The sequence below is a fragment of the Hipposideros armiger genome, unplaced genomic scaffold (genome assembly GCF_001890085.2).
Source record: "Hipposideros armiger isolate ML-2016 unplaced genomic scaffold, ASM189008v1 scaffold_372, whole genome shotgun sequence".
Classification (NCBI taxonomy): Eukaryota; Metazoa; Chordata; class Mammalia; order Chiroptera; family Hipposideridae; genus Hipposideros; species Hipposideros armiger.
In genome coordinates, this window is record NW_017731722.1 from 1401413 (window position 1) to 1428858 (window position 27446).

The 27446-nt window shown below is 33.1% G+C and overlaps 1 protein-coding gene across 3 annotated transcripts in view; it reads right to left on the bottom strand.

Moving 5' to 3' along the window:
- Window positions 1-27446, bottom strand: part of GLS (glutaminase) — a 77664-nt gene that overhangs the window by 31050 nt on the left and 19168 nt on the right. For all 3 annotated transcript variants that reach the window (XM_019662346.1, XM_019662347.1, XM_019662348.1), the window contains exons 4-13: window positions 25031-25160; window positions 24207-24286; window positions 21659-21822; window positions 17713-17771; window positions 9950-9982; window positions 9313-9371; window positions 6458-6524; window positions 5843-5893; window positions 3217-3393; window positions 887-1018 (exon numbers count right to left, since the gene is read on the bottom strand). In XM_019662346.1, the coding sequence (XP_019517891.1) occupies window positions 887-1018; window positions 3217-3393; window positions 5843-5893; window positions 6458-6524; window positions 9313-9371; window positions 9950-9982; window positions 17713-17771; window positions 21659-21822; window positions 24207-24286; window positions 25031-25160 (952 nt within the window). The remainder of the gene's footprint in view (window positions 1-886; window positions 1019-3216; window positions 3394-5842; window positions 5894-6457; window positions 6525-9312; window positions 9372-9949; window positions 9983-17712; window positions 17772-21658; window positions 21823-24206; window positions 24287-25030; window positions 25161-27446) is intronic.

A 27446-nucleotide genomic window follows, 5' to 3' on the forward strand; every position in this document is an offset into this window, starting at 1 on the left:
CAGAGGTCCCTGGTTCGGATCCCACATATGAGGGCCAGTGACACTGCCCTCTACAGCTAAGATGCTGAACAACAGCTCAACCTGGAGCTGGGCTCCCAGGAGTCACTGGTGACGGCAGGTGGGTTGCCATGGGCTGTAGCCAGCAGCCAGCGTGAGCGGCCAGCACCACTGTGAGCAGCCGTCCAGAAGCCGGCAACTGATCTGCCTCACCTGGGAAGAGTGCAATGATGGTGCCAACTTGGGCCACTGAATCAACGTCCTCCACAACTAGACTGAAGAACAAAAGGATAGCAACTTGTCTTTTCCCCTTCCCCCAATTCCCCAATAAAAATCTTTAAAAAAAGTCTGCAGAAAAAATTATAGTACTCGATGCAGACTCTGGGAAGTAATAAAGGTAAATAAACCAGAAACTGAAATACCAGCAAGCGTTGTGTAATTTTAATTATTTCCTCAAAAAAAATATTTTTTCCTCAAAAAAAAACCTTTTAAAGGTAGTTGATGGATAAAGATATTCACATCAATGATACAATAAACTATAATCTTAATTTATGTTGAGTTTGAAATTACTTCTCCAAGTTTAATATCTTTTGCTGGGCTTTTGCAAACTGAAAATTAATTACAACCATGAAAATTAAAATATAAGCATCAAACACATGTAGTTTTCTTTTTTTTTTTCACATGTAATTTTCTGTGAGAATAGTTACATGAGAGCTGTCCTGTAGAGGTAATCTGAAGTCCTCTATGAGTGCTTCCATGACTACCTAGTAACTGGCAGACAGGCAGGCAGAGTGCCAGCAATCAATAAACTATGAAAATGCATAAAAAAAATAGAATCATTGGACAGCTCAACTTATATGATCAGTTTTCATTAAGAAAATATGCTTACGTGACAGAAGTGAATTCCCTTAACACTGTTGCCCATCTTGTCCAGAGGGGGAGACCAGCACATCATGCCCATGACATTGGGGACTACTAAGAGAATGCCCCCAGCAACTCCAGATTTTGCAGGAAGACCAACCTGAATATAATGTGAAAAAGGGGACATTTATTTTAACATTTTAAAATAAGAAAAATTATGTCTAACAATAAAGTAATTGGTTAAAAAATTATGGCATATATCTATACAAAATTCCAACATTAAAAAAAGTTGTAAGTATTTATCAACAAAGTTATAATACAGCAAATGAAAAAGTTATAAAACAGATGGAATATATTGAAGTATAAAAAAAGTTTTGAAACATATATTGTAAGGAATTACAATAGAACATATCTAAATCATGGGGCTATGTTTTTATTTTATTCTTTTTGACTATTTTTCTAATTGTTCTGTAATAAATGTGTATTACTTCTAAATATAAAAAGTTATTTTCAAAAATATTTTATGACTAGAAAACAATGAGAAATTATATCTTCTTAATAGATTCTTTGTGGTATGCTATCAGAGAAATTCTGAGAAATAGCAGTAAGATGGTAATTCAAATTAATCATCCTCAAAACACTTATTTACGTTATGCAAAACTTGACAATTATGATAAAAAACAAAATTAATATAATCAGAGGGGTGTTCATTAGTGGCTTACTACATTCAGACATTGAGTACCTCTTGCTAGAAGTAATTTTGCACAAAACTAAGCAAAACAAACAAATCACCTGGAATGGGATCTACCAATTTACAGGGATTACAAAGGACAGTGGAAAGCATATGCAAAATCTACACTGTGAGAAATGGTATAGAATAAGTGACCCAGTTTTTTCAAACAAAAATAAGAAAAAAAAAGAGAGATCGGGCCGGCCAAGTGGTGCGTTCGTTAAGAGCTGGCTTGGGATGCCAGCTCTGAACAGCAGAGCCCTGGTTCAGATCTCACATGGGGCCAGTGACACTACCCTCTACACCTAAGATGATGAATAACAGCTCAACCTGGAACTGGGCTGCCATAAGCTACTGTGAGCGGCTGGCAGCTGGTGTGAGCTGCCAAGAGCCACCGTGAGCGGCTGTCCAGAGGCCAGCGACCGATCTGCCTCACCCAGAAAGAGTGCAATGATAATACCAACATGGGCCAGTGAAGCGACGTCCTCCACAACTAGACTGAAGAACAGCAACAACAAAAAAAATGATAGCAACTTGTCTGTTCCCCTTTCCCCGATTCCCCAGCGCTGTTCCCCTCCCCCAATTCCCCAATAAAACCTTAAAAAAAAAAAGAGAGATCAAGGGAGGAAACTGCAGATTAAAGAAGAAAATAAAGGGAGATACAACCAATCATAATGTATGGCCCTTATCTGCATCCCAAGTCAAACAAACTGTAGGATAATAATTTATAAGACAATCCAGAAAATCTGCACATTGACTAAATAATTTTGTTGATATTAAAGAATAAAATTTTTTGTTTTTTTATATGTAATAACAGTGCTGTGTGTTTCAGGGCCCCTATCATTTAGAATTGGACTGAACTATGACAAGGGTGGGGAAAGTAGGTGTACATACAGAGGAAACAAGATTGATCATGTATTAGTGATGCATAACATTAAATGCTTCTTTATTTTTTCTATTTTTAAAAAAATTTCAAAAAAAAAATTTTTAGGGCATTTGCTTGACATGAGCAGAACGAAACAAAAAAAAAGCCTAGGGCCGGCCGAATGGCTCAGTTGTTTAAGAATTTGCTCAAGAGTGTGAGCTCTGAGCAACAGCGGTTCGAGTCCCGGCCTGAGCTGAGCAGCTGCTGAGCTGCCAACAGGTAGCAGGATGGCTCAGCTAAAAAAAAAAAAAAAAAAAAATTCTACACATTTCACAAATGGCAAATGCACAACAGAGCATAAAGCTGTATATTTTTAAATTTTAACATTAAAACATCTATGGCTATAACCCAAAACGTTAAACATCACAATTATTCACTCTTTCTGAACTTAGGGAATTCTTGAGGTATGCTCTATAAAGCTCAACATTTAACAAGTAAAAGTAAAGAATGTACACTGAAATACCTTAAAAGTAGAAGTGATGAGGTTCTATAAATAAAACATCAAGTTCTTAACATAAGAACATCTGGTGGACTGTTTAACCCTATTCCTTACCAATTCTGTAACAAATTAACCTTGGAAACAAGCCTTTCTTTCTCAAAAATTAATGTACAGCTTTAGAAGCAAAGTTCAAACTGCACTTTTGAAAGAACTAGTCCAGACTAGTTTCTTGCCAGAGAAAACTAAGATTAAACAATTACTTACATGGAAAGCAAACTGCCCTGAGAAATCGTACATGCCACAGGAATGCATCAAACTCAGTGTATTTCGTACTGCTTCAGGGCTCAGTACTCTTTCACCAGTAATTGGGCAGAAACCACCATTAGCCAGTGTTGCAGCCATCACACTGGCTGATTCACAAGTGACTTCAATGGAGCATAGCTAAAAGAAGCAAAAACTGAATTCTGAACATTTAGGCTCACATTATTTTTAGTATTACAATTAACTTCTAAAAGATAGTCTATTTTATTTGGTATTTCATACAGATCTGAAATCTTTCTTCCAAAGGGATTATTTTAATATAACTTGATGACATTCTAAAGATTTCAATTTAAACAAAGTTCTAGCCCCTTTAAAGTTCATCCTGATTTGCCCAGTTATTCAGTCTTTTAATGGCAGAACTTGGATAAGAAAGAGTCAGGTTCTAAGCACTAAGATTTGTAATTGTTATTACATGTGATGTTCACAGTTGATTAAATATTAATGCTTTTTGTAGGATACACAGGCATAATTATTTACAACTCAACAGGGAAAAAGGAGCCATGATATATTTTTAAGATAAAGCAACACACATCAGTATTATGATAGATGGCATCTACGTGAGAAATTGCCACTTTAGAAAAAAATGCTAATTGCCTGACATTTCATCTACAACAAAGTTCAAGTTCAGCATCCCCAGATGGTCACCCAAAGGACTGAGGAAAGAAAAATCTAAGACAGCTCTAGCTTGGATGCTCTGTGTGCCTAAAGCAAAATGTTACCTTTTAAACCATTTAATAACATTTCAAATGTTTATTTGATATTGACTATGAGTGCTGGATATACTATGATGAATAAAAAAAAAGCAAAGTCCAGGTACAATGCAGAATGACATTTTTGTATTTAAATATAATCATACTAATGGAAATAGTTTACTGCCCCATATGCAAATTTATCCATAAAACCGTAACAATAAATATGGTCTATTTTATTTTTCATTAACAGCAACCAAAACGGGGGGAAAAGTGGAGGCGAAAGAGAAGGTGGGAAAGGGGAAGAGGAAGAAAAGCTCTCAACTTATAAACTTTCCTCACTCATACTGTAAGGTCTACATACAAGAGGCATAAAGAGGTTTGAAGACAGCAAGAAGGAAACCAGCTACAGTGAATCAGAAAACTGGGAGCCACTTTTTGACTGACTTTCACATTGCCTATTTGTATTAAAACCTCTTCTCAATTTCCACAAAACTACAGAATCTACTTACTATGTTGACCCAGATAGCAAAGACTTATAGAGAGTTGATTTAATCATGAAAAGCTTTCTAAAAGAAATGATTTAAAATCCAATGATCGTTTCCTAATTTATGCTTAGTATTAACTGGAATTTTGTTTGTCATAAAGCGATATACTCCTAATTTGACGAATCCCAGTTTAACAGTACTTTTCTGATGCCCTGATGAATGCTCAATTATATGCAACACAAAAAAGTAGGGAAGGCTTCTATGACTAACTCTTGATTTTTGCACCGAAGTGTAGAAATTTCACAGATTTAGTTGCACCTAAGCTATAATAGCTGAAGTTAAATATGTATACCAAAGGAAAACAAATGGAACAAAGTCATATGGGCTAGGGGAAAAAAAAGGGCTCCTGGATAAAAGTATGACACTATATTTGATATACTAGTTTTTTAGTTTCAAATAAATTTCACACAAATCATCCCATGTCATCTTCCACGTAATGCAGAAAGTTTGGTCAAGCATATGCTACAGAAAATGAAACTGGGGCTCAGTAACTGAAATTAGGTCACATGGCTAAAAGTGGCTGGGTTAGACCTTGTTTTCCTATACTGACAGTCTGGATTTCCAATTTATAGTTCTTCACAGTGGGCAGGTGACAAACTGTGACCTGCACTTCTATCAAAACCTACTTTCTAACAACTTCCCTTATATATTCCTTAAGATTACTGAAAAGTTGAAGTACCTGCAAAAGTAACAAGAGGTAAATGGAGGGTAAACTAGAAATTAATAATTTGTTACTATATAGCTTCACATTATAGACCCATCAGAGGTACTAATGGTATTAAATCTGTAAGAATAAACTGAACTGGAAGTATGGGGGGAGGAGAAAGATGTCCAGGAAGACTAACTTGAGTTCTATCCCACAGCAGATTATGAGTGGGCCCCCTCCTTCAGGAATATGGAGAGAGTTGGAGTTTAATACTCTAACTTCGAAGAAAGCCCACTGTGTGACACTGCAGAAATGAACTAACAAGCTGAGAAACTGCCACTTTAAAATACTGAGTATGAATCCTCTGATAAACAACTCCTCCAAACAAAATTTAAAAGCTAAGAAAACAGAATTCAGCTTATAATAAGGGGAAGCCAATTTCTGGAACTATACATTATTTTTGATACTTCTTAAATGTTTTTACAGAAAAAAATTTTCCCTATTACATTCTGAATTGTGACTTTCTAGGAAATACAGACACGAGGCTGTCTTTCATAAGCACTTTTTTTTGAAAGTTAAAGGGAAATATATTCTTTCCCTAGAGCCAAGATTTTAGAGATATCTATGTTCTGCAAAATGTGACACATCCTTTTATATACACAATTCATACATTTAAAGTAAATTACCTGAAAATAGAAGTCTAATATACCAACCATGTCTGTGCCTTCTGGAAAACACTGAAAAAATACAAAGCTAATTAAAAACATAGGAACACAAGAAAAAAAATATATGCACATAGGTAAAAGTTACATGATTAAATTTAAAATGTACATAAATGTTTCATTTTAATTGAGAACAAAATAGCACATAACCTATAAAAGCGTATAAACATGAAATAATGAAGAACAATAAAGCAAAATTACATCACATATAGATTTCTAGATAGTAGTTTAACTGACAAAAATAGACTGATTCATAATTCATTAACCAAGTTAATGGACCAGCCACTTAAAATTTTAAAAAATCAAGTGTAATCAACAATAATCAGACATTCTACTTTTGAGTAAATGGGTGAATCCTTAAGCAAAATTTGCACTAATGTAACTAGTCAAATATTTGAATACTGCCAGATACAAATCAATTTAATAATATTAACACTGATAGCATTAACTCGAGTGTTTTGCAAGAACTTCTGCACCTTAAACAGTAATAGATGTTGCTTAAAAGCTATTGTTGAGTTTTTAGCATGCATCTTCATGTATTTTAATGAGGATAATTTGAAATAAAAAAAATTTAAAAACCTTTTTTTCTTTTAAGTAATATCCTATTGCAAAATTTCGATCTCCACTTTCTCTTTCAGACTGAAACCTAGAAGAAAAAAAAAATTATTTTTTTCTGTAAAAGTATGGTTGTTCTATAGTTTAATTTGTATATCAAAGTGCAGTATAAAAAACACTGACACAATAGTCAAGGCTGCCATGTTCCAGTTCCAGTCCCAGTTCCACCAATAGGTTTGCTAACTATGTGACCTTGGGCAAGTCATTTAAGTGACATTCTTTCACTGCAATTTCTTTAGCTATATTGTGAATAAAGAAGCTAATTTTTAATTTACCAAATACTCCATCATTAAAATATACTAAAAAATTGCAGAATCTTCTGGCTCCTTCGAAAGTACAATAAATAGTCAATTCCAACTGAGGGAATCCACGGAAATGTCACTGGGGGACGCATGCAATGGGCCTTACAGCGTTCACTGGATTAACAGATTTCAGAGGGAAGCCCAGGCAACGGCAAATATCACGCAGCATGAACAAGTTATTAAAGCATAAAAGACAGGATTTCACTGAAGAATAGCAAATATTCGGATGTAACTGGGAAATGTGATTCATGTAGAAGAATGGCGAAACATCAAACTAACAAAGGAGACTGGGACCAAATTACCAAGACTGATAAATACTAAAAAATGTAACAGCTCCTAATTGCCTTCAAAATTAAAGCTTGAAGGCTTTCAAACAAGTTACCTTGTCAGATCTACAATTTAGAAAGAGCTCTGACATCAGTTTGGGAAAGGAGAAAAAGGAAGCATGAGTGATGTTATTAAGCGACTACTGTAATGAGAGATACAGGAAGCCTGAATTTAGGTAGTGGTGATAGGAATGGAAGGTGAAGTATAATCACACATGATGGGAAAGAAAAGAAACTGTGAAGTCTGTTAACAAAGCCCAGATTTCTAACAAAGTCTAAAGAAAGAATGGTGATACCAACTGACATGGGAATCCCTGGAGCAAAGAGCAGTTTGGGAATAAAGAGAATGAGTTCTGATTTAGATGAATTTAATTTCACAAATTTGGATATATATTTGAAAGCTCAACCTACAAGTGTCCAGAAAGCTGCTGAGAAAAAAAAAAATGGAACTGTGGGTGACACTCGTTGTATTATTGAACAGCCCCTTCAAACTGTGCATTTTAACATTTCCATGGTCCGAAAAATGATGTTGGATATGGAAAAGTTGTTGGAAATTAACATGTCAACTTGCCATGCTTTTTAAAAAAACATCAACATGTATAGATAAAGGACTAATTGAGCAATTAGCAGTGCCTAGCACGTAGTTTTCTGTTCATCAAACACTATTATCAAGAGCCTAATATTGCCAGATAACAGGAATACAGAAATGAATTCTTCTGGAAGACATTCTATCCAGGTCCTAAGCAGGTCAGTCTTATGGTGATGATGGGACACAGAGAGATATAGAATAAGTTCAATAAAATATGGTAATGTGAGAGCACAGAAGAGGGGCAAGATGAGATTAACGAAAAACTTCCCCTGGGAAAAATACTTAAGCTGATGAATAAAAGTTGGTAAAGCAGACAACGTAAAAATTTTGCCCTCTGAAACATGAAGTATAAAGCATCGCATAGTTAGTATTCATGCCAAAACTGTTTAAGCCTTATCTAATCACAAGGAAACAACCAGACCTAGTCAAAATAGGGAATATCCACTACAGCCCATGGACCAGATCCAACCTGCTGCTTGTTTTATAAATAAGGTTTTTAGAACACAGCCTCATATTGTGTATGGCTATGTTCCTATTAAAACAGTAGAACTGAGTAGTTGTAACAGAGACTACAAGTCTAAAATATTTACTATCTGGTCCTTCACAGAAAAAGTTCGTTAATTCCTGCTCTATAAAACAACTAGCTGGAGCTCTTCAAAAAAAGCCATTTAATAAAATTTTAAAAAGCAAGGGTCTAGGGCAGGGGGACTTTTATTTTTAAAAGACAAAGGAGACATAACAAATAGAATGCATGAACTTGGATTAGCTACTGGCTGGGGGAGGCCATAAAAGGCATTTAGGGAACAGTTGGGGACATTTACATATTGATTAATAAATATCATGGTATTTTAAAATTAATGTTAATGTTCCTAAGAGTGTTGATGGTATTGTGGATATGTAGGATCTAGCCTTTATTCTTAGGATACATATGCTGAGTTATTTAAGAGTGAACTATCATGAAGTCTATGACTTAATTTCAAACAGTTCAGGAAAAAAACCACCCACATACATGTATATTTACACATATGGACATATATACGTAGATACACACATATATTTTAACTTATCTGAAGAGAGGGGTTAAGAAAAAGCAAATGAGACAAAACAGTAATCAGAAAAATAAGTGAAAAATATCCAGATATCCACTGTTTATTCTTTCAACTTTTATATAGACTTGCAAATACCAAAATAAATAATTAGGGTAAAAATCAAGTTAGCCAAGCACAGAGAGATTAAGAGAGGTAAGACAAGTATTACAGACAGAAAATTAAGTGCCAGTTATTTGAGATAAACTTGGGGTCCCTTCTAATTCTATGATTACCCTAAGTTTATTAAAACCACTTAAAGTATTTTAAGTGTTCCCCCTCTAAGTTAATTTAGAAATCAATCTTTTTCCTCTGATGACCAAATTTTAAATAATTATTTATTCACTGAATTAAGTCCTAGGACTAACAAGGGAGAATAGATTAATTCTAATGTGTGCATACATATATGGAGTAACAAAAGGGGATTTAAAATAAAATTTTATAATCTAGATTTTTAAAAATTAATTTAAAAAGGCTAGACTCATTATAAAAAATCTAAGTCATAAATCAGACTCACGTTGCATTACTGAATCCAACATATTCATTACCAGCCATCTTATTCAAAAACTGCATCACCTATAAACCAAAATTAAAAAGTAAAGTATCAGTATCAAAAAAATATATATATAAAGATTGTAGCATGGGCCGGCCGAGTAGCGCATTGGTTAAGAGCTGGCTTGGGATGCCAGCTATGAGCAGCAGGAACAGGGTTCGGATCCCACATGAGGGCCAGTGACACTGCCCTCTACAGCTAAAATGGTGAACAACAGCTTGACCTGGAGCTGGGCTGCCTTGAGTCCCTGGCGACGGAGTAGGCTGTAGCCCCTGCTGCAGTGGGTTGCCATAAGCTACTGTGTGTGGCCGGCAGTCAGCGTGAGCGGCCGGCAGCTGGTGTGAGCTGCCAGGAGCTGCCATGAGCAGCAGTCCAGAGGCTGGCGACCAATCTGCCTCACCTGGGAAGAGCGCAATGATAATACCAACATGGGCCAGTGAAGCGACGTCCTCCACAACTACACTGAAGAACAAAAGGACAGCAACTTGTCTGTTCCCCTTCCCCTGAATCCCCAGCGCTGTTCCCCTCCCCCAACTCCCCAATAAAATCTTAAAAAAAAAAAAGAATGTAGGATGAAAACTTAATTCTATATTGTACTTACATAGTCAAATTTTTCTGCATTATTCACTCCTTGCTGCAAAGAAATAAGACATAAATATGTTAATGTAGACACCCCTGCAGTTAAGTTTTAAGTGAATATAATATCAGAATTTCAAAGTGCCATCATTATAATTAATATACTGTGCATTAGTACTTTTAAGTCTAGGAAATATTTCTAAAGTAATTTAATATTTACATAAATAAACTACATACATGTTCTTTCATTAATACCCATATGTTGAGAATGGATCTGAATTACAAAGGGAATGCTTTATTTTAAGTATATCTTTACTCAACCCAAGTTACAAAATTTTAAATACAAGTTACCCCAAACCCCCTTATCCTTCATGAAAACAGATATCTGCCAGAATGTATATTTAATTTTATATTTTAAAAAAACTTAAAATAAAGTTTCACCCTTAAAAAAAAATGAAGTAAAGTTTTTAATCACTAACATTTACTTATATTTTCAAAATAACCCTAAACCAGTATTAGTTAAAAAAAATAAGTTATGCTGCAAAACTAATCTTTTATAATTCTAGTATATGCAAACATTCTGGATAGATTATACTAGTGTAGAGAAAGCTCTACTTTTAATATCTCACTTGTTAGTAACAAAACTTGAACTAATAAATATATATTTCAGAATCTCTAAAAATTAGCTACATTTGTGTTTAGCATTATGCCAATTGAGAATATGGAAGATGTATTGTTTCATCACTTCTATTTCTGACATGTTAGCTTCTGCAAATGTCAATAGGAAAAACCTATGCAATGTAGATCAGTTCAAGTAGCCAAATGGTTTCATTTTACCTCAGCGAAGTTTACAAAGCAGTAAGTTGTAGATCTGAAATCAAACGTATTAATTGGTGATATGCACCCAAGAGAAACAATACATCTCTAATTTTAAAAACAGATTTGAAATAAAATAATCTGACAACTAAAGTTCTAAAAGTGAATTTCTTAAACTTTACCCACAAAAAAATCCCCAAAATTACACGTTATTATTAAATATTAAATTTTATTATGGGGGGGAAACCTTTATCAGAATATCATTTAACTGAATAAAGCCAGGTTCAGTCTCCACTTTATAAGTGGATGAAGATGTGGCTGATAATCTATGAAGCCTTACAAATCAATTTATTTGAGAATGGATGTGCAATCACACATACAATCATGGCTGGAAAGAACACCTCACTATTTCGTCAAAATTAGGTATTAACAAAGGTTAAACAAGAAAAGGATAATTTAGCTATGGTCATATTGTAATCATTATGTATTTTCTCTAAAGTGTCTTTGACATATTTTAAGTTTTCTTTCCTTATAATACACCAGAAATCAAAATGTAGAAATGTAACTCCAAAGCTGTTCAATGAAAAATAATTAAAAGAAGAAATTACCAACTTCATTGAACTGTTGCAGTTGTCAAAATATTCCATAGATCCTAATGCTGTAAAATATGTAACAACATGTAAACCACAAAAACCTTTTTAACCTTTGAAAAAGCAAAAAAAAAAAAAAAATCACAATTCTTTTGGAAAAGGACGTCAGCATTTGCATTGGGATGTCGTCATATGGATAATTACTGGTTATGTAATTAATCAATGTAAAATAAACAAGTTATATTGAACTTTCAATCTCTGACCTAAACCATGCCCTGTAAAATACAAACTTTCTTTATTTAGCTGTCATATTTAATAAAAAAAACAACAAAAACTGTTTCAACTCTAGGCTATGATCACATTCTTGTTCTACTTTATAGCTTACTAAATTCAAGTACAAATAAGTTTTGCTTCCATGCTGTTTTTAAAAAACAATTGCTATTTACCAATGTCTATCATTATAAAAAATTTAGGTAAGCTATTTGAAATGTTCTAGACAGATTATGCTAAAAGGCAAAATAAATACTTGAATAATTGTGTTGGCTCAAGAAAAGTCTCTCCAAAACTTCCTCATTTAAATGTAAAAGCACTTGATTATTAAAATATATTTGCCCCTGTATCTCTTAGAAAGACTTCATGTATCCCAGGGGTATATGGGATCTAATAATCATAAGATATCATGTTATTTTAATTTTGAAAAAGTTACTGTATAGTTTATTTGCAAAGATGTTAGAAAAAAACACACATACACATACAAAATAAACTAGAGTAAATGCCCATTCCAAAAAGCAAAAACATGAACTGTAAAAAAACCCATCATCATTGTCCAGCAGTGGGGTGAAGTGGTGGGATGGAAAAGGGGTGAAAATTAAAGATAGAAAGAGGTACAGAGGGGCTGGTCATACAATTCTGTTTATTTAATGTTTTAAAATTTTCATATAAGGTTACTGGAAAAATATTTACGTGCTAATAATTTCTCATGCTAATTTACAAAATTGTTCCTTTATAATATTTTCTTTCCCTTTGAAATAGTAATTGATGTTTAATTAGTTCATGTATCAGTGGATATTTTCTATTACTAGGATTTTAATTCTCTCATCATTTAAAATTTTTATAGACGTATGAATTGAGAAACCTTGCTCGCAATACATGAGTAGATGGAAGTACAAAAGGTTGTAGGAATGTCACTCGATACTTTACAGATCTATCTCATTACATACAAGTCACACAGTAATCTAGCCTCAAAAATTATGCTTAATGCTGTTATTAAAAACTAACAACTTGATTAGCCCCTCTTTCCATTTTGTTGAAACCAAAGAACTGGAAACAACCTGGTACACAAGAGGACTTGTTCCCAGTCATCACAGTAATTCACATTGTCAATACCACTGGCTCCATTAATTCAAAATGTTCTCTTTTGTTGGTGCCCAAGAGGATTTTATGAAGACTGAGATTTGGAAATTGATAAGTCTTAAAACTATCAATGCCCCTGTATCTCTTGGAAAAAAAATCCCCATACCCAGGGATATGTTTATCACAGTTTTAAATCACTGTGCAGCATTATTAGATATGTTATTCTAATCTTGGAAAAGTTACAGTAAATATAATAGAAAAACTTAAAAAAAAATAAACTGGACAAAATATATTTACCAAAATTTCTAATGCCTTCACCAAATGAGTTTTGAAAAGCAAACCATGTGGCTTGTTTGAAAAGGGTAGTAATCAGGCCCTGAGATTAGAAAATGATATTTATTTTTCAATAAACTTACCTAGCAAGTTAAAGAATTTACATTCCTTTGAAAACTTTATGAATGAAAATTTCATAAAGTGGCACTGAGTTTTAACATTGGCTAATAAAAATATTAATATAACTATATTGAAGTGCTTTTACAACCTGTTTTTATAACATACTCATGAACTGAATCATATATTATACATTTTAACAAATGAAAATATCACTGTTAAGAAGGACATCTGCCAAAAAATTTAATATAAGAATGACTCATGTAGTCACTGTATTTAATCAGTTATTCTGTGTGTAATTGACTTGATTCCTTTCATAAAGTATGGAGATGTAAAAGCCAATTGAAAATTAAGAGATCACAGAGGAGGAGGCAAAAAGAGATAACTGAAAATGATGTTATAAAATACTCCCAGTTTAATCTTGCCACAGAAAAGACTTTAAAGCTAAATACTTGGGGGATTATAATAAATCTAGTATTTTCATAGATTAAACCCAAAAAATAAAGTAACAGAAAAGTGAATTCCGCTGGCAATAAATGATCTGCTTTCATTTAAACAAAACTTCAAATGCATCAACTGATATACACATGAAGTAAATAAACCAATATAATCCTTTCTTATGAATGTCACCAACTCCAAAGTATCTCATCCATTGTTCCTTGCTCTCCAGAGCCACAAACTGCCTTAAAAATGTGGCTTACAAGCAAGTCTAACAGGTTATTGCTACATGATCAAACTGAGCATTACATACATGTTAACTAAATTTGTCTTGATTTTCATGAAGCATGATTAAATTATTTTTGTGAGAGAGAGGAAGAAAAAAACCGATTTTTTAAATTCAAAAATACTTCTCATAAAAAAAGCTTCTTCAAATGACAAAACTTGAAATTACCACTAGAATAGAGATACATAAACATATAAAACAATGTAACATACTCTTTACCTTTAAAATAAAAAAGCTGAAGTGTGGTAATTATCTTGTAATATATTGTCCTTATTTTCCCACCCTAATGCTCAAGTTATCACAAGACCTAACTTTTAAACTAAAACTAGGTGATATTTTTACCACTGGAAAGAAAAAACTACATAAGGATATTGCTATTTCACTCAAAATAACTGTGCTCCTTTCAAACTTACTTTTCCTCTTTCCTTTAAATCAAACAACCACATTATCATCATCAAGTAAAACAAACTGCATCACAAAGTATTCCTGTAAATTTAGTAGCTACCATACAGAAAAAGAGAGGCAGTGTAGTAGTACCTTTATGGTTTTAATTATGTGCATTTTATGTACAAAATGACATTTCTTTTTATGAAGGTATTTACCTATATAGCTTTGTTTAAAATTTTAAATATGGCGGTTTCCTATAAGTTTAGTAGTTAAGAATTTATGCAACAGGTTCCTTCTGTCCAAATCCTCCTTTTTTTTTTTTCCACAATCTGCTAATCCTTTTGAACATTTGCTCTGCCTCTTCCCCCATTTCCTGAGGATCACCACCAAATCCTACAAGGAAAAAATATCAATACTACAAAATTATGAAATAAAGAGTCTTACTAAAGACTCTACTTAATTTTTTGTGTGTGGGAAGGGTAGTAACATGAGGAAAATATTTTAATAGCACCATTAAAGTCTTGAATTTTGAAAGGAAAAAATAGCTTTATGGTCATCAACTCAAAGAGCTAAAAAAGAGAATTCATATCTAGAAGCCATTGTAAAATATCCACACTTTAGGTACTCAAATGCAAACTCCTCGAGGAGGAGGCCTAGTTCGTTAACAGGCAGTAAGCACACACTGTCTAAAGAATGACTATATGCACCAAGGAAAATTAGATGTGACTTTTAAGGCAATAAATTAAATTTCAGAAAGTAAAATTTAAATTTTACTTGTATAAATTAAAATTCAGAAAGTAAAATTTCTGCTTTTTGGACAACACAACTGGGATAGGTATAGACAAAGATGTCATTAAGAGAAACAGCGAACATCTACATTAAATATGGCAGAGTGAATTACAATGAATAGCAAACAGAAAATCAGGCGATTTAGCTCAAGCCCAATTCTGCTGCTGTTAGAACCTATCAGTTTCAGGTTCCTCACGGCATCTATAATATATCAAGTAAGAGGGCTGGGCTTGAAAACCCTTTTGGCTATGGTTTTATTACCTCAGTTTCAATTACCAATTCATAAATATTATCTGATCATACAACTTGCAGAGATCATACAACATACAGATATTTGTAAGAATTTTGAATTCTTTTTTAAAGCGTCTTAGAAAAGTATTTTAGACTGGGGCAGTCAGTTTTATAAGGAGTGTATCAAGCTTACCCCTCCAAGATTTACATGAACTTCATTTAACATAACAAAATTTGTGAAACACCTTCTTAAAACAAAATAAAAATTCAAAGAAAGTGACCTTAATTAAATATGAACCATACCCCAAAGCCTCATTTCCAACTTTGCCAGTAAATTTAAAATTTTTATAAATTTAAAATCACCGATCAAATTTGTAAATACAAGATGACTCAGTTAAATTTTTGCATTGTTGGACACTGAACCACACGTGTACATATGTTTTAATTCTGTTTCTAAGTTCTCAAATTAACGTGGCTCAATGCATAGCTTATGGCTTCTGAATGAACACAGTAAGTGAAACTAATGAAGTGACAGTGTGGTATGACCAGACATGCATTTCCCACATGCAGCATTTCAATGTGGTATATTAAACCCATGAATCATTAAACAGAAGATGGTTTAACTGCATGTGCAAGGCTTTATTAATCATTTACAAATGTTTTTTCTTGAAAACACTATTGGTGTGCCATGCTAATCTTTCCCATTGTAGGAGTTCTTAAACTGGGATACTCCCAAAAGTTTATATAAAATCATGTTATGTGAACATTTTTTCTGGGAAGACCCAAAAAAGGTTCAGAATCATTCTAATGGTTTTCTCATCAAGCATTAACACATACATTATATTATAATAACTTCCCTTACTTCTAATTTAAGATACTTGCTCAAACCTAACAATTATTGAGACTTTTCACTCACGGTAGTATTTATTGAATTTCACTGTAAGGGCCCATTTACTTGTATAAACCCCACACTATAAAGCAGCGGTTCTCAACCTGTGGGTCGCGACCCCTTTAGGGGTCGAACGACCCTTTCACAGGGGTCGCCTAAGACCATCGGAAAACAAAGATATTTACATTACGATTCATAACAGTAGCAAAATTACAGTTATAGAGTAGCAACGAAAATAATTTTATGGTTGGGGGTCACCACGACATGAGGAACTGTATTAAGGGGTGGCAGCATTAGGAAGGTTGAGAACCGCTGCTATAAAGTGAGCTACCTGAAGGCAGGACTGTGCCTAGCACATATTCATATTATAATTTTCTACAATAAACAAATAGTTTCTTTTACCTCAAACTGACAACTTTCCTCTTATGTAAGGTAATCATGAATAACCAGATGTTACTATGGGCAAAATGAAAATTTCCATAGCTTATTAAAATTAGTTACATTAAAAAATAACACTTGGCTATAATATATATTTCACTAGAATTACAAGGATAGAGTGGGCCAATGCTTACAAAGCATTTATCCTAAAATAACAACTAAACATACATATACTCTTTAGATAGTAGCCTTCTATTTTAAAAGCCTTTTCTCATGAACATATAAAATTCATGAAAGTTAAGAGAGGATTTCTAGTATACAAATTAGATGAATTTTTATTAATTGGGCTAAGAGGATAATTTACATTCAAACATTCTTTGTGTAATCAGGATATCCCATTCTCAGTAACGCATCTGTAAAGCCATTTAGGTTTTTTTTTTGTTTTTTTTCAAGCTTGGAATAGATAGGCACAGATTTACTGAAAAATGTTCTACACATAAACGAAATTTGAAAATAAATGAAATTTGTAATTAGAAATTAAAAATCTAAACAATCTCACGCAATAGCACCATTTTTAAATACTATTTCAAACATTAGAGCTTCCAATTATTAAGGCAAATCAGACATTAAAGAAAAATCAAACCATACAATGTAAACCAAAGCACAATATAACTTAATAATTGGGATAAGTCTTATTTATTTTAGTTATTGATTGAAGTAAAACAAAACAAGTTCAAATGAAAATATCATGATTACAGCTCATGAAAGTATACAGGACTTGAGAATATTCAAGGGTAAATAAATGTACTTTGTCTTAACACAAAGTACTAGAACGCTTGTTCTTACATATGTTGATGACAAACATTAAACAGCAAAATGCTTTTAACTCTGAATCTGTTCATTCTAGAAGAGCCAAAAGGAAGAGGGGAAAAAAAAAAAATCAAAACTTTAAGAAGAAAAACTTCTGTGCCTATGTTCACCAGAGACTTCTTTTTGAATTTCTGCCAGATCTTCAGGTCAAGAGTAACTGTTGAAATTTACAATGAGTCATCTGTTTTAATTTTGCCCTTGAAATTGTATCATTCATTTTGATATAAGTAAACAGCCTAACCTTAAACCACAAGATTATATTTTTAACAAGAAAAGAAAACTTTTTACAGTTCTACATAAACAATCCAAAATTCACCTTTATGCCTTATTTAAAAAAATTTACTAGGTTAAAAGGAAATGTCAACATTTACCTTTATTAATGAAGTCACAACAATTGCTCCAGCATTTACCATAGGATTATGTGGTTTATCTGTAAAATATAAAAGCAATACCATTATTTTAAATACCTGATATAATTTTCTGTGATGCATAGGTACTTCACTTCCCATGAACATATATCTATTTCTTTCTGTAAGCCACTGTTACAGTTCTTTTTTGGGGGAAGGGGGTATGGAGAAATGCATTTAATTAAATCACATATCAAATCAGTAATACACTTCTAGGAAGCTGCTATAATAATTACATATGCAAACAAAGATTTGTGTACAGAAAGGTAGTCAATAGTAGTGTAAGAGCACATCCAAATTTCCTAATTCTGCAATTTACTAGCTATTTGTTCATGGGCAAGTGACTGAACTTTATTGTACCTCCATTTTTCCATCAGTAAACTAAGAGTAATAATAACACCAACACCTCAGTGAGTCATAATGCTTGAACTGATTAAAAGACATGAAATGCTTAGAAAGTACCTGGCACATTCTTAAGCACTAAAATAATATTACTGTTAAACATCGCCTTGGAAAAAGCACATCTAGTGTGAACTCAATTTTGCTTTAAGTGTTTTATTTTTGTGTATATGTATACACACATATAGGTATATACAGGAAAACACTAACACTAACAAGTGATACACATAGTTATAAAAAGATTACAGGGATTTAAAACTCAATTCTCTATGCTATTATTTCCTGACAATAAAGATTTATTTATCTAATTTTAAAAATTACTTAAAATTTAAGTTTATCCAAAATCCTACATCTTCTAATTCTTAAAATAAAGAGAATTTCAAACCTCAACTGATTATATTTTCATTCACAATATGGCACAAATGCCAAACAAAATTCTTAGGGCAATGAAAACATTATTTGAAAACATAATTCCTAAATTATCTGTTTGTGGTAGTGATTAATTTCTTTGGGAACAAGTTCTTATCTAACTTTACAACTCTAGCAGAATTCATTAAGTCATTGCTACATTACTAGCCTCCTTGAATTTTAAGCAAGTTACCTTCTTTGAGTTGAGCTATGGTTAAAAAATTCTGAGCTCTGGAAAATAGCCTGGCAGTTCTTCAAACTGTTAGTTACCATTTGGCCTAGCAATTCCACTCCCAGATATATAACCAAGAGAAATAAAAGCATATGTGCACACAAAAACTTGTACACAAATGTTCACAGCAGCATTATTGATACTACTCAAGTGAAAAACCCAAATGTCCTGTCAACTGATGAGTGAACAAAATGAGGTATTATCCATATAATGAAATATTATTCAGCGATTTAAAAAAAAATGAAGTACTTATACATGTTATAACATGAACACCTTAAAAACATTATGCTAAGTAAATAGGCCAGTCATAAAAGAGCAAATATTATATGACTCCATTTATATAAAATGTCCAGAACAGGTACATCTATAAAGACAAAGTAACTTACTAGTTGCCAGGGGTAGAAGAGAAATGAGTACTGACTAATAATGGGTGCAGGGTATCTTTTTGAGGTGATAAAAGTATCCTAAAATTGACTGTGGTTGCACAACTCTACAAATACACTAAAAGCTACTGAACTGTACAGTTTAAATGGTTGAATTATATGGTATGGAAGTATCTCAAAATGCATATCTCAATAAAGCTGTTAAAATTTTTTTAATTAAAAAAATCAATAAAGACAAAAAATTGGGTAACAAACAGTCTACCAGTTTTCCTCAATATACAAGTAAGATCAACAACGTGACTTAAGGGCCGGCAAAGCGGCTCAGTTGGCTGAGAGTTGACTTAAGAACGCGAGCTCTGAGCAACAGGGCCGCTGGTTCAATTCCCACATGGGCCAGTGACACTGCGCCCGAACTGAGCTGTCACTGAGCTGCTAACAGGTGGCAGGATGACCCAGCTGGTAACAACAAGATTGCCTGTTTGATGGTGGGCTATGCCCATCCACAACTAAGACTGAACTTGACACCTTGAGCTGAGCTGCTGCCCGGATGGCACAGTGGATAGAGCGTGCGCTCTTAACAACAAGGCTGCCGGGTTTGACTCCCCCACGCCCACCTGCAACTAAGATTGAACAAAGCACCTTGAGCTTAGAGGCCATGAGCTGTCAACGGGCGACTGGCGCCCTCCACAACAAAGATTGAAGAACAACAACTTGGTTGGCCCCTTCCCCAATTCCCCAACACTGTTCCCCTTCCCCAAATGTCCAATAAAATCTTAAAAAAAAACCAAATATGACTTAATAGCTTTAAACATTGTACATTTTGGGTTACCCGTTATAATGACTAGTTCCAAAAGCTGAAATAAAACTTAATATGAGTATTACAATCAAGATTTTGCCATTTCAAATTATACTAAGAAAAGTTTGCTTTCTCTGAGATCACACAAAATGAGAGCAGTTATTGTCACAGAAAAATAGTACATGGCAAGAGGGAGCCAAGAAACAAAGTTTCCAATTTTATCCACCTGAAAGAAAAACCACAGGCAGACAGGAAACAGGATAGGAAATTCAGCTGTGCTGAACTAGTTGATATTTGGATTTGTGTAGATATTCATGTATCTGTTATTTCATGGTTTTTTTTGACATTACCAGGTCTAACTCTAGGGCTCCACGAGGCTGCTAATGTGTGTATTCCAAATGGTACCACACAGATGTGGGCATTTAGTATTTTCTGAATCATAAAATATTCAGCAAATACTGCATAAGCTACATTCAAGAAAATCTTTCAAAGAATACTAAAGCATTTCATGGCATGACCGAGCAATTTTTCAGATGTAAGCAACTCCTCACTCACTCTGCCTTTGGCTCAAAAGCCAGACATCTGAACGCTTGGAAACACACCAGAGATATTATAACACCAGCATTTACTGCAGTATAAAACCTCAGTCTAAAACCTATGATTGTAAAAATCTACTTTTATTCTGCTCTGCCCTAAGTAGGAGGGAAGAATTGAAGGGTTTAATTTAGAGATTTTAATTAAAAAATATTTATGACAGCAGTAATGACATTTAAACTAACTACTAAAGGCTGCTATTTAATGCCAAGTATTTTCTTGGTATGATGATAAAATGGACACAGGTGACATCTGAAATTTATGGGCACGATTTTAACCAGAATGCACAAAACTGATTAATTTTATCCAGCTGAAAGAAAAAATACATAAGTATACTTCTCCCAATTATTACTGCAACCACTGAATTCTTGCTTTCTGCATTTCTACCTTAACTCATCATGCAATGAGGAACCCAGCATATACCTGAAAGATTAAAAAACTGAAACCAATCCTTAGGTTGGTTTTTAGATTTAAAACACCAAATCAAAAGTACTAACTACTTTTGTCCTCCCCTTTCTTTTGTATTCCTATTAAGTAATAAGGCTTGTTAGTTGTCCAACTATTTATTTAATGCAAGATGTTTCTTTCAAATATTAAATGTTATGAAATAAAAAGCAAATACACTATCTCAACTAAGGCCACCATTAAAAACTTATTTAAAAAGTTTTCAAATATGTACAATATACAACTACAAAAGTAGAAAGAATATAAAAACCCATGGATCCATCATTTAGCTCTAATAACTACCAACCTACAATACTAATAATCACACCCAGCACTCCCAGCTACACTTCGCTGAATTATTTTAAAGCAATTTCCGGACACTGTGACATTTTACAAGATAATCCCCTATAGGTGGTTATAAAGTGAAAAACCTTACTCCCTGCCCCCATCTTCTCTTTATCCCACTTTCCAGTGGTATGAGATGCCTAAAACAATCATTTTAAAAAGTAGGTGATTACATCACCTCTATGAAAAAATGAAAGTACAAATGCTTTTAATTTTCTTTAAAAAAAAAAATGAAAAAAAATAACTACTTAGATTTACACAAGAAAATAAGGTATTTCTTTTTCCGATCAACTTTTATGTAATTCTTACCATCTTCATTTAAAAACAGTTTGTTGAATCTTAATCCACTTGGCTCTTTCCCAACATATCGATGCACATACTCAGTTCCAAGATCATTAACAGCAATGGCATATTTCAAAGGTTTTACACAGGACTGAAGACAAAATGGAACTTTGGTATCTCCAATAGAATGCCTATTTAAAAGTAGATTTAAAAAATAATTAAGATCAACTGGAAAAAAGTAACTGAATAATTGGAGTTGTTATTTTTCCATGTTAATTCTAATTTACAAAGTTTTCCCCATAACTCAACCACAGGTTTACTTGAATATTAAAAAATAAATGTTTATTTTAAGAGGGCTAGTGAAAATAAAGGCAAAAATTTACAAGTACTCAGGTAACAGAATGATTCAAAATTAGGTAAGTACTATGAAAATTTTCTTCTGAGGGTTAAGAGGGTATGGCCCTCCTTATTCCTCCTATCTGTATTCAATAAGATAAACTAGCCCTTTTAGAAATCAGTCACCGTATTTTTACCCATAGCTTTAATCATGGCTAAACTGTGGTTAATTTTTAAATGGGGCTCAATTTATATTCAATACCATTCTCTGAGACCCTATCTATAAATGCCTCACCTTGTCAACCATATCTGCTCACAATTCAGGCCCCATTAAAAGAAATGGCATAGAATATTATAAACTTGATAGAGCTGGCGCTAATGGCAGTCATTATTACCATGCAGATAACAACAGAACAAAAAGAAAGCTTATATGTTACCAAACTGGCACATAAAGTAGAGAGTAGGTTTGAAAATATAAAAATTCTCACTGACCTCATAATAATGTAAGCTTCACAAGGGCAGAGATCTTTGTATCGCTGAAGTATCCCAAGTGCCCCGAAAAATACCCCAACACGTTACAGGTACTCAATTAATTCACAATGAAACTCATTCATCATAAAACTGAGCACTATTAATAACTACTCCTGGGCAAACTGGTTAACAGAGATGTCAGAGGGCCACCTCACTTCTAGGTATGTTATGGAAAATGAACACATATATTGAACAAGTATAATATTTTCCCTGTTATATTTATGAATACTTTCTAATTCAGGCTGTAACTTCAACTTAACAATGATTCTAAAACCTCACCAAAGCCTGTCATACTATTACCTTTGGATTTAAAAATACATATGGTTCTAGTCCAAAGTCAACTTTTAAAATTCTCTAGATAAGAAAACTAAACTACAAGAATCATTTCTATACCCAAAGAATGTTTAGGAGAAAAACCATGTGCAAGCATTACATGATAGTAATTTCCTCCAGATATAAAAATTTCCATTACATGATAAACCATTTTCTCCAATTACAAAAATAGGACTATCACTCCCTATTGGAATGTGCTTCATAAGGATAAAGCCACATCTTCTCATGTACTTGTGTCTTTTCAGAGTGCCCAACATTTAATTCAACACACAATGAATGTTGAACATATTTTACAACCCCAGAGGAGGACAAAAGCCTGTCATTATGACTAGATGTTTAAAATCTAGTCAAATGCACTAGAAGTTAAGACACCTAGGTGCTGATTTCATGTCTTCCACTATGATATGAACTCTGGGCATCAGATTCCTTTTCTTAAGAATGAATGGGCTAAACTAGGGGTCAGCAAACTGCCACTCGCGAACCACATGCGGCTCTTTGGGTACGTTCCATCTCAAAAGTTGCCGACCCCTGGAAGAGCCAATCCTGTCCTTCACAACAATTCAAAAATTATTTGAGGGTCATAAACATATTTCTACATAACCACCATTATGTGAATAATATCCTGTAAAAATTTTATAAATGAAACTATGATAGTTTTATTTTCATTTTCAATTTTACTTCAGAGCCACAGTTTGCTGACCCCTGGTGACCCTTCTGTCTTAAAAGTTTGCCAACCCCTACGGTAAACTATATTGTTCTTTTAAAGGATAGTAAGTAAAAAATAAAAAGATCAATTAGAATGAAGGCACTTAAGAGAACAAAATTTAACAAATGGGGTAAAGCTTTCATTGGGACTTTATCTTGAAAATTAAAACCTAAATTATAAGGTTAACTGACTTGTAGTAAAATTTATGGTAAAATTACATCTCTGATATAAATTCATCAAGCTGTATACACACAGGAGTTGTATACCTTATTTTATATGTTACATTTTAATTAAAAAATAATTACCTTAGTAAAAACCAAAACAAAACAAAACCCAGAAAGATGTATCTCTGAGCTAAGTCCTCAAATGAGTAAGAATAGATTTTTTTTTGATTGACAAAACCAAATTACAATGTGATAATAAATCTTTATGTCTGACTCACAGCATAACAGTCATTCTTGAAAAAAACATTCCAGAACTTTATCCATTTTCTCCTTAATTCATAGGTTTTAAAAATAAAATCATTTTCTTTGCATTACCCTCACATTATTTTTTTAATTCTACTAGATCCTTGTTTGTTAGTGGCTGTGCCTTCAGTGTGAGCACTTTGCAACTGAATTTTTATTTTACAAATGACTGATGGTTTTCATGGATTTGAAATAAACTTACCTCTGTCCATCTACTGTACAAACAGACACACCCCACAAATCAGGACTGAACTTGGCTAGTTGAGGAATATAATCTGCAACCTAACCAAAATACGGGAAAGAAATGAACAGATATAATATAGGAAAATAATTTCTTCTACCAAAAAATTTATCTCAATTTAGCTTCCACCAATGAATAGTTATTTTATAGTACTTAGTAGCTTGGTAGTCTATCTTTTATAACAACATTCATTAAAACTAAAGGCCCAAATAGACTTGAGAATTACAGGTGAGATCTAAGCAATTTCTCTCAGTCTCCATTCATCCCCTATATTTTCTAATGCATTCTCTCTTCCTAAAAAAACCAGTCTAAAAAAGGAACTAGAACTTGATTTTTTTTCTTTTTAAGGGAAAAAAAAATCAAGAATTTCTTTAATCAGGGTCATGCTGGTAGGGTTCCACTATCTAAAATCTTCCAGTATGAAGAGATAAAATAGCCCTTAGTATTATTTAGAGGGTTTTTAAAACTGGAAACATTTTACTTAATGTTCAAGGATATATCTGCAGAAATTCCCAATAGTTACTTTTTTTATTAAAGATTTAAAAGCCATCACAATCATTTGAAAATCAAAGCGTTCTTAAACTTAGATTTTTTTTAGCCAAAATAACAATTGAAGTTAAACTTTTAAAATATTTTAAAAGCACTTAATTCAATAACTTCATTTAACTTAAATTTCTTAATTAGCAAAACATAAGAACACTACACAATTTTATTCTCTATACTTCAAGTTGACCTGAATTTATTAAGTGATTGGTTTAGGAAAATATTCACATTAAAAACATTACCTTTCCTCCAGACTGCTTTTTAGCACTTTCATATAACTCATCGATATGAGAGGTAAAAGACATAAAGTCAGGAATGACAAACTTTCTTCTAAAGGCTTGTGTCAACAAAACAATGTTGCTTTGAACACATCTGTGAAATGTGAGAAAAAAAAATAGACTGGGTGCCTTTCAAATATTAGTACTTCGTAATAATAATATTAATTAGGAGAATATTTAAACAGTAAAGAAATACATCATTTTATACAACAAACTAAAGTCTATAAATTACATTCTTTCTACGTTGTTTTCTTCAAGCAGCCTTTCATGTAGTTGCTTGTAAGCTGTTGAACAAGTTAAAAAATAAGTTAGATTGCCTAAAATTGTATCAAGAATTAAAATAGCACAGCACTCCACAGGTTAAGTATTAAGACCATCTAAAAACAAATCTCTTAGTCTAACAGAGCTGATAAGCATTCAGCATGACATTTAGTTAACAAAAATCATACTTTAATGTATCATAGTTGAGACGGTTTATTTTTCCATTAAGTAACCTCAGGCATATATCCCTTAGTTCCTATATATATTTATTACTAGTATTTCACAAAAAAAGAACCATCTTGTATTTTACCACATTTTTCCTGAATTGTATTTTGAAAAATTTGCATTTCTAAGCTAAAAAAAGGAGATAAAATCAACTTTGTTTAGTCAGATTAATTTGTCTCAAAATGCTTATTTAAATGCTTGTAAAAATGAGTAATTTTAAAGTAGTATAATTAAATTTACATTATTTGAATCATTAAAAGTGTTTAATCTGCATTATTCCATTAGATATGTAATATATTATAAAATAAAAATATTTCCTTGTTTAAAACTGTAAGATATGGTACGAGGTATGGTCAAACAATATGGTGAATGTTTAAATAAAAAACATTTATTACAGTAAAAGATACATTGCCATTAATCCCCTTCAAAATACTCCCCTTTGCTTTGAACACACTTATATCATCGTTCTTGCCACTTTCTGAAGCAGTTCTGGAAGTCCTCTTTTATGTCTTTAGTTGTGTTGTCATGGCTGCCTCGATGTCCTGAATCATTTTGACCTTGGGGAAGAGCCAGAAGTCTCACAGTGCCAGATCCAGTGAAAAAGGTGGATAAGGATACACCGTAATGTTTTTATTTGACAAGAACTATGTGTGACATGGAACACTGTCATGATGGAGGATTTATGGTACACTTGAAAACACACTTTCTCTCAACCATAGCTCACACCCTATTGACTGCACCAAACAAGTTGAAACTTGTCACATGCTGTTACTAAGGTTTGAGGCACGGCTTCCCGTATTGAAGATCCCTGCTTTCCACTGGATGGCACTCGGCGGCAGCATTCACTGTATTTTGTGGTCACAATGGAAAGAAAGGCTCCATGTCAATCATCGCTTCTGATACTGCAATTTCTGTCAAATAAAAACATTATGGTGTGTCCTCATCCACCTTATTCACCGGATCTGGCACCGTGTGACTTCTGGCTCTTCCCCAAAGTCAAAATGACCATGAAAGGTCAACATTTTTAATTCATTCATCAAGGCAGCCACGACAGCACAACTAAAGACACTCATGAAAGAGGACTTCCAGAACTGCTTCAGAAAGTGGCAAGAACGATGGAATAAGTGTGTTCGAAGCAAGGGGGAGTGTTTTGAGGGGGATTAACGGCAATGTGCCTTTTACTATAATAATTTTATTTAAACATTCACAGTATTTTTTGATCACACCTCAAAAACCATGTGATTGGAGGGCCTAAAATCTAAAGATTTGAATTAATATTCTGCTTTGTTCTAAAAAAGGATTTAAGCCAAAAAAATCAATATATTAATGTAACCTTAAAGAAGAATTTTATAAACAGTTTATACCAACCATATAGTCTAAGCTCTTTATAGAGTCTCAGTAACTCAGTAATAAAATATTTACTTGGTAAAGGAAGACTTGCTAGACGTAAGCATCAAGTCATAATACCAACTTAAGACTAAGCCCTTAAGAGACAAAAACCCAAATGTTTATAGTTGAAGTATTAAAGTAAAACAATTAACTACATATGGGAAGTTATTTATGTAATTGATTCCTCACAGGTAAGTGATGTGACACTATTATTAGCAGCTTCTTTGGGGGAAAAGAAAAAAAAAATTAAATTGACTTTTTTTTTTTAAAGTACTAAGTTTCAAGTACTATTCATTCTGTTTCACCCTCAAAACATAAACACTCTTGAGAAGGATAATTTCCCTACTTTACAAATAAGAAAACTGCAACCTGCAAGTAAATAACTTGTACTAATTACAAATGGAAAAATGAAGAAATAGACACTCTCAGTATTTCCTCTTTATCCATGTTAAATGAGGAAGTTTTACATCTCAATATTTTAATTCAAGTTGTTCTAAAGGAAACA